At 40.7% G+C, this 8502-nt stretch overlaps 1 protein-coding gene across 1 annotated transcript in view; it reads right to left on the bottom strand.

Annotated features, from left to right (window-relative positions):
• Nucleotides 1-16: 16 nt before the first annotated feature.
• The window catches only part of apln (apelin), a 29439-nt gene continuing 20953 nt past the window's right edge, over nt 17-8502 (bottom strand). Inside the window, exons 2-3 of the mRNA XM_017307211.1 lie at nt 7208-7374; nt 17-1967 (exon numbers count right to left, since the gene is read on the bottom strand). Coding sequence (XP_017162700.1) covers nt 7214-7374 — 161 coding nt within the window. The 3' untranslated portion in view covers nt 17-1967; nt 7208-7213. The remainder of the gene's footprint in view (nt 1968-7207; nt 7375-8502) is intronic.

The following is an 8502-nucleotide window of genomic DNA, read 5'->3' as shown; positions in this document are numbered from 1 at the left end:
ATATATTTTTTTTTTTTTTTTTTTTACAGAATTTGAACCAGGTGAAAATAATTCCCACCTTAGGAGTTTTGGGCAGAACATATTTGCAGACAAATGTATTTTTTATCTTTGATGCATAATGTCAATATTTTTGTTGTTTTGTCTTAATTTCTGCTTTTATTTTCACCTTTTATTGAGTCTGTAAACCCAAGTTAACTGATTAGTAAATTAGTTGACGATTATTTAAATGATCAATCGTTTTTTTCATGCTGAATTGTGCAGGATATTTATCACAGTAACGATGGAAAAGCAGGCAGTGCAGCAGAGTTGTGCACACCTACTGTAGATTAATTAGATTATGTTCTTGAAACTGATTTATTTAACTAAGTTAGAGTTCTGCATGTCCAACACGCAACAAGGATTATTAAGTTCCCAATATGCGATATGATTAAAGCCTGAATCAGCAGGGGGCCTGAAGTTAAAATGATGTGCTTCCAGTCTGAGCCACTTTAACAATGAGCTAAATGTGGACATCTAAGAAAGATTAAGTTCAGGATTTAATGAGCATGACGATCAAATCCGCCACCACCTGTGCAGCGGACGGGCTGATTAGAAAGGCAACTGCACCCAACGTAACGCAGGGAGATCAAGAAAAGAGGTGAATAACTCTCCAATAACATAGTGATTAAACTAGAGTATACATACAGGGAGAGTAAAGATACAGTATATGAAAATATGCTTGTTTGTATGTTTGTCTTGAGTAAATGCACAAAACAGCCTGCTAAAGTACAAGCCTCTATCACAGCACCCTGAGAAAAAAGGAAATAAAACTAACACACAGAAAACAATAGAAATGTATTCCAGTAAGATGGAAAGGCATAGCTTTTTCTGTGCGTATGCTGAATATTAAACTAGAGCACTAGTGGTAGGCTGATCGCGGCGGACTAACAAAGAGCCGAGGTTAAAATGAACAAAACAAAGAGAAAGCATAAACGTGTCAGTGTATCGAGACTTCAAACAAGAGGTAATGCGTTTCTCGTTTCTGTCTGACTTTTTCGTTCCTCCGTTCCTGGCAGCATCGTGGAGAAGGTTGTTATTTGGCACTTCCTTAAGGGGCGAGGCGGCCCGTCGGTCGGTCGGAGCGGGCCGCCAGCGCCGGGTAACAGTCGTGAAGAGCAGCTGCGTGGGGGCAGCGGTGTGGCGAGAAGGCTGGGGGTCGGGGTAAGAGGACTCCTTCAAGGTGGGACGGTAACCTTGAGCCTGAAAGCTGCTCCGTTCCCCCCGAGGTGTTAATGGACTCAGAAACACCCAAACGGCTCCGGAATGAGCGAGGGAACGCGAAGTTGTCCTAACGGTTTTAGTTTACTTTGCATGTGGACAAACTGACATTATAAGATACAAAGCACCATTAATAATCGTAATTAAGTGATGATTATAACTCCTTTCAACACTAAACCTTCAGCTCCAGAGTATCACAACGAAAATTAGGTTACTTCCTCTGCACGACCAGACCCGCTCATCTGCTCGTTTAAGTAGCTACACAGCGATGAAATCAGCGACTGATGGGACTTTGGATCTGAGACAGAAGCTTTAAGACTCTTTTGACGGGGCTCCCTCTCCACCACATGTCATGCAAAGAGTGTGAGACACTCAGAAAGATTGCTATGATTGGCCTCTATTAAGCAAATTGAAAAAAAGACAGAGATATATCAGTAAGGAGGGAGTAAGATAAAGAGACAGAGAAATAGAGTCTGGTAGCTCAGGCTCAATACCTCCCACCCCCTTTCCAACGCCCCCCTATCCCTCCTGGAGCCGAGGGTGAGCGGCTTGTCCTGATTTTTAGGTGGACAGAGTTGCTTGGAGAACCAGCAGGTGCTATGGACATCACTCTTCAGGCTGGGCAAGCGTAGGCCCTTCATTGCAAGGCCCCCCAAGGCGAAGGAAGAGCATAGAAATCAGAACCTGGGGGAGGGCGCTCAAGGCAGTGCCTGCAACACACAGAGACAGGAAAATACATCAGAAACGTTTGTTTTAAGAACTTTCAATGCTGACCCATTGTGCTTCCTTGAACGGGTTAGGATAGCTGCATGGGAGATGAATAAAAAATACATTTTCTTTAACAACATCATTCTTGAATGATGAGATTTTAGCAGATTTGCCTTACATTTACTTGACTAACTTTTTGGAAAAGATGTAATCAAGTTTATTTGTACAGCACATTCCAGCAGCAAGGCAGTTCAAAATTACAAGGTTATAAAGAAAACACCAATTACGTTAGGTTTTGATGAGTGGCATCACCAAAATCATACAAATGAAATATGGTCAACGTTTCATTTATTATAGTTCAAAAACTAATTTTAGCAGATGTGTTCTTAGTCTAGATTTAACTTTGTGTTTCAGCTGCTACGTTGTACTGTTTACTTTTACTTTGATCATTTTACTATGAAATATCGCTACTCTCACGTGAGTATAATTTCTGGACATACTACCCACTGTGAGTAACTTCAGTGGCTGCAAACAGATGCGCATTTATACAATCGAACAAAAGTAAAGCCTTTAGCACCAGCAACGAGAACGCAGCAAGTTTCTAGGTGGTAAGAGAACAACAAAACTCTTTTCCAGCATCGTACAGCGGTTAAACCAGTTGACCAAACGTTCTGGAGCTCAGCTTTGGTTGCTAGGCGATGGGTGGGGTTCCACTGGGGTTGCTAGGTAACGGGCTGGTCTTCTGATTTGAAACGTTACATTCTGGAGGTTTCTGTCATGGCTTATAGACACAGAAAAACATTAACTTGTTTATGTTTTCGTTTTAATCAGAACCTCCATATTTTTATTGACTGTTCCTGGAATCTGTAATCTCTACGGCATAGATGTGGATCTGCCATTGTTTCTGAACCGTGTTGTTGAATGTAATGAAAGCGCATCTACTCTCCCTGTTTGCTTCAGGGTTGATCTCTGGTTATTATCATCAAAGTGACAACAGATAGCGGAGAATACAGCTACCAGAGCATGTAAGATCATCAGCTCTGTGTTTGTCTGACGACATTCAATATCCTCTCAAATAAGTCTGACTATCTGTGGGTTTCTGCTAAAGCTTCGTCCGTGTTATTTCTGACGTTATCTTGCACATCTAGAAGGCTACCGTAGACATGTCCCGACCAGATTTCACAGTCTTTGATTGGAAATTGCAGCAGGGAGTAAGAAAAACAATTGCATATCGTGCTGTGAAACACAAGCCAGCCATTATCTTAGACTCTGGAGGGAGGATCATGACCAGAAAACAGAAATCTCTTATGTTCTGTTGTATTTTATCTCCTCCTCTCCTTTGGATGATTCTTTCGCTGATAACAGCCTTTAGTTCTTTGAATTCAACATTGTTTGTTGACATGCAATGGTACATAAATGAATCTATAGCATATCTCAACCCAGCCATGTTGTCATTTGTTGCTCTTTGTGCTTTTAGATCTATGATGTAGGCGTACTACATCATAAAGTGAGCGTTTGGAAGGAGACGCAGACCTGCACCCTTTGGTTTTATGGGAAACTCCGTGAAAGAGTCACTTATAGAGTTTTCTCACACTAGAGGCCACTGGGGGTTTCCACAAATCGCCTGTAATATCCTGTTGTCTCGTATACCATCACTGGCATGTCTTAAGAGCCAAAAGTTGGTTTAATCCAACTCTACTTGGACGCTTAAGGAGGCTGACCCGGGTCGCAGTATTTCTTCTCGGAGCTGCTCACATCTGGAAAGTGTAATGGTGAAAAATCTGACATTGCCTCAGGTGTCATAGAGAATAAAAGATGAGCTGTCTTTGAATCTAAAATGGGGTGATGCTGCTAAATAGCACAAGGTTGAAGGATGGACAACGTCAGGGGAATCATTGTTTTTTATCTCTGTGTAAACAATGTTGTAATTATGTTTAGGTCAGTGACGGCTCAGCTCTGTCTCTATCCGGTGAAGTCTTGCTTTGATCAAACGAAATGCATCTACGGCTGATCCCAGGGGCGGTTCTTTTCCCACCGTCGGCTCAAATCGAAGAAGAAAAGAGGGAAAGCATGAGGAAGAACAGAGCCTGTTGCAGAAAGGGAGACAAATTGGTGCTAGCTGTCTGGCCTGGTGAAGACTTTATATACTCAGCTTGCAGCCTCTACAATCCAGAGACATTTTATGCCATCAGTCCATTTAAATTAAATGTATTTGGAGCAAAGTATCACTTGTGGGCAAACGTCCACTAATGTGCTTATTGCAGAGCTAATTTTTTGTTTGGTTAGGAGGACTAAACCGCTAAACGAAAGCAGCTAAGCTGCTACTAAACCGTTTAGTAGGTTTAGAAAACCTACCAAACAGTTTAGTAGGGCTAAAATGATATGACTGAAAAACGTATCGCGATAGAAGAGTCTCATATCATGCAGCATCAATAATTATTGATCATATTTTTGTTTTAAATATCTGAAGTACAGCTAAACTGGTGGCTAACGTTTCCTCATCGATACCTTTCGTGGTATTGTTTATTATATAGAAGAAGTATATATTGTTCTATATGGTTTTATTTATGGAAAACGGTGTAGATCCAAAAGCACAAGCAAAAAAATAGGTATTAAAAAATCACTGGTACTTTTAAGGTTATTTTATTGTGAAAAATTCAATGCAACTGAAATTTTCCTGTTAAAACGACTAAACTGTGCATTTGTTAATAGGTTTTTATTTTAAAACATTTGCTAGTTCACTATAATTTCTAGCTAACATGAATAAGAAGTCATCGTGGGAGGTCTAGAAGCTGTGAAACAGGACAAAACGAGGCCTTTTTTGCATAAATTTGGACCAACAATGTGTTTTATTTGTAAAGCCATGTTTGTAAAGTCATAAAATACCCCAAAAAGTAAGTTTTGTGCAATTGTGAAAAGATTTGTTTGTTGGTGCAGCATCTGATTCCAACACAAAGCAGAAATCAGCTTCCTCATGAGTCAGGTGAACCAAAAAGAGCCGCGCCGGTGGAGTCAACAACAACAAACCTCTCCAGTGTATTGTGGTTTCAGTGCTGTGTGCAGAGACAGCATTGTGACTCAGTGAGCCGTTCAGTTTTAGAGCTTCGCAGCTTTTTGAAGCTCCCGTTTATTATGTGCTCAGCATTCTGGCACCGAGTCGAACTCCAGACACTCAGCGCTCTGAAAGGATTCTCACTTCTCATTGGCAGAGGCGGCTCTTCAAGTGCTACTACCCTGCTCTCGCCTTCATTGTTTTCATCTTTGCTATGAGTCCCTGGAGTCTCGTCTTTAAAGCCAGAGTGATTTCAAAAGCGTCTTAAAAAACTGCGGTAACAATTGATTATTCATAATTTGTTATAGATTGTAAAACACCTCTGGGCGCTTTGCTTTGATCCTCTTTTTCCAAACTGATTAACAGCCTTTGGGTTGCAGGCTCCTCTCTCTAGTTTAATTTATGTAGGACCTCTGCAGGTCAGCGTTGAGTGGTCGGCACCTCCTGCAGGGATATTATGTCTCGTCAGGTTTGCCTGTCTACCATTGTCTGAAAGAGACGTGTGGACATGCTGCTGTTGATTTTCACAATGACATTAGAGGTCTGAACCTCAGTTTCTGTGGATTTGGTTCAAGTATTTTAGTTTCACAGTGAAGCTTGAGGCATTCCCAATTTATTTATGTTGGTTATTAAATAATAAAGAAGTGAAAAGTTGACAGACAAGTCTCAATACGAGGGAGATTTCACAGAAAAACTTACTTTTAGTTGATATCAAGTTAAACATTTGTTCCAAGAACCTGGATACTTCTGTCTTCAAAATTATTATCTTTGGAGAAAATACTTTTATGTACTTAATCAGATCTAGAGTAAAGATTTGTCCCTGCCAAGCGGCCCTGGAGGTAAGATTTACAAGAATAACTGAGATTTAAATAAGCTGCAGTTGTTCTGGGCAGATGTTCAAGCTGGTAGGTTTGGTCCAGTAGTCTGACGTCTGGGTCCAACAATAACATCCCGCAGAAGAAGTTTGATCCGAGTTTTCAGCAGATGCATCAGCCCTGATTCTGCCGACTGAGTGTTTCAGCGCTGTAAGTTATATTGTTTTCACAGTCCCTGTTGTAAGTTGTTTTCTGGCCAGTGTAGTCAGCACTTATGGTTTAATATTTCTGGAAGTGTTTCTTTTGACATCCTCTAGAGAAATATCCGACTCAGACTTTACAGAAGACGGGTCTTCTGGGTAAACACAGCAGCGGCAGGCATATTGTGTTTTTAAAAGACTCCACAGAGGGTAAAAAATGTCTTTTTCTTCTATTTTATTTACTTTTTATTGGTGGAGAAAGTTTGGGTTGGGCGATGTGTTGAATCTATTTGATGCTTTTCTATTTGAAGCTTTTCAATTTACAATGATTAAAATGTCTATCGGTCCAAAAATTACATCATCAGCTGCATCAATGCAGTCATCTGCAGTTGAGTATAAATTGTCATTCAAACAATTTGGCTAATTAACTCCAAGTGTTGCTTATCCGACACGCTACTAATAAATCTGTGTGCAACTGATGGTTACAATAAGTACAGTTACATTTATTCTGATTTTGAAATCAATAGACATGATTGGTTTGCTTGAAAGGAAAACACCAGGGTCATTTTACATGATACTTTGTTTAAAATAACATTGGAGGTTATTCAAAAATATGGTGAAATATATTATGGTGCATAATCTAGCAGGACTGCATTTCATATCAGTCGATTTCAATAATTATTGATTAGTTTTTTTTGTTTCAAATATCTGAAATGCTGCCAAACTGGTGGCGTGACCTTTCCTGTTTTTTGTCTTCGCCGTTTGTTATTTTCAAGCATTTATGAGACGCAGTAGCAGAATATTCAACTGCTGCTGTGCCAGTTACTCAGCAGGTCGTTGCTAGGTAACCAAAGAATGAGTGAGTTGCTAGGTAACCAAAGAGTGAGAGAGTCTGTTGATTACACCAACGTTGCTTAGCTAGCAGCAGTAAGAGGTCCAGTATGAAGTGTTTCCTCTGCATACATCTCCCAGAATGCTGTGTGGTTCTGGATCAGAGTTCTACATGTTCTACATATCGAATGTTTAATATTCTATCAGACATATTATTTATTAATATTGATCATGTCCTTATCGCAACATATTGTTATTGATTATTGTCCAGTCCTATGATATAGTAATAAAAAATCCAGTATTTAGTATTTCCGTCATACTGCCCAGCCGTAGGAGACACTGACCTTGCTCTAGAACGGCATGGGCCCCTTGTGGGAAAGACGGGGCCGTGGGCGTCTTCTCTTGGCTGGTCTGTGGGTCTGACCGCCTCTCACTGGGTTCTGCTGGGCCATTTTTCTCACTGTAGCTGCCTCTTCCAGCCCTCTGCCATGCTCCGTGGAGGCCATGGGACCTGGAGGACACACACACACACCAAGGAATCAATTGGACAACCAAAAAAGGTAGAGTTACCCAACTTTTTGACAGCGAGGGTATTACAATGGGATCATGAGCCATTGGTGCTTGAAGCAAGACCGTAAAAGGGATCAGACTGGTAATGGATGAGGAAAGAAGAGACAAGAATGAATGTGTGTGTGTGTCAGAGTGTGTGTGGGCCCCTTGGAGCCCACCCATCAGCACTGCAGCCCCATCAGGTCAGTGCAGCAGATACCAAGGCGAGAAACTTAAACCCCTCATGTTTCATGTCACCGTCACTCTCCCTGGAGTTTACAAAATCCTCCAAACGCTGCAGAGGAGCGTCCCATGCTCAGGGATGAGCCTAATCGCGCTGAAACAGTGTGGATTTCCCTCGTTTACACGTTTTCTGAGTGAACCCAGATGTTCTCGGCCGTCTCTCAATAAGTGAGGCCTGATCTCCTTAAGCTCCTTCCTTTCCCCCGGGTTTGGTCCACCCAACATGCCGCCAAACCGACACACTCCCCTTCTGTTTGTTCAGCTTATTTTCTGGCATATATGTGGGATTTTTTTATGTTACATCCATTTTATAAGTTGAGTGAAATTTGAGGCAAGGCAGCGGAGGAGTTCATTTCATTTTCACTTCATTTCTTTAACTCTCACCTTTAGAAAAACATTGAATATTACGTGCAAAGTGATGAATATGTGTCTTTAGTAGTTGAGCTACAGTGTTTTCACGTTTTGTCCCCAATAAGTTGAGATGTGATGACCTAACACCAACGGGTGCTTAATTGTATAATGAATGAACATATTTTCAAAAAATTTAAACGCCTTAAAATCTGAAAGGTGTGGCAGACATTTCTATTAAACTCTCTCACTTTTAGCTTTTGGAGTTTCTCTTCCAGCTTTCGACATTCTTCTTCTTCTTCTTCACAAAACTAGTTAAGTTCAGTCAGGTTGAAATGAGGTCATCTAGCAGCAATAACAAATATTGGTTACACTATTTGAAGGATTGTCATAATGTTTATGATCGTTGTCATAAAGTGTCATTTGGTAAATAATGGCACTTTTTATGCAAAGCTGACAATTTTAATGGAGTTTTAATGCAATTTTGCATAAAAAATGT

The sequence above is a fragment of the Poecilia reticulata genome, linkage group LG10 (genome assembly GCF_000633615.1).
Source record: "Poecilia reticulata strain Guanapo linkage group LG10, Guppy_female_1.0+MT, whole genome shotgun sequence".
In the NCBI taxonomy this organism is placed as follows: Eukaryota; Metazoa; Chordata; class Actinopteri; order Cyprinodontiformes; family Poeciliidae; genus Poecilia; species Poecilia reticulata.
The sequence above is the reverse complement of the archived record's forward strand: the minus strand, read 5'-3'. Positions and strand labels throughout refer to the sequence as shown.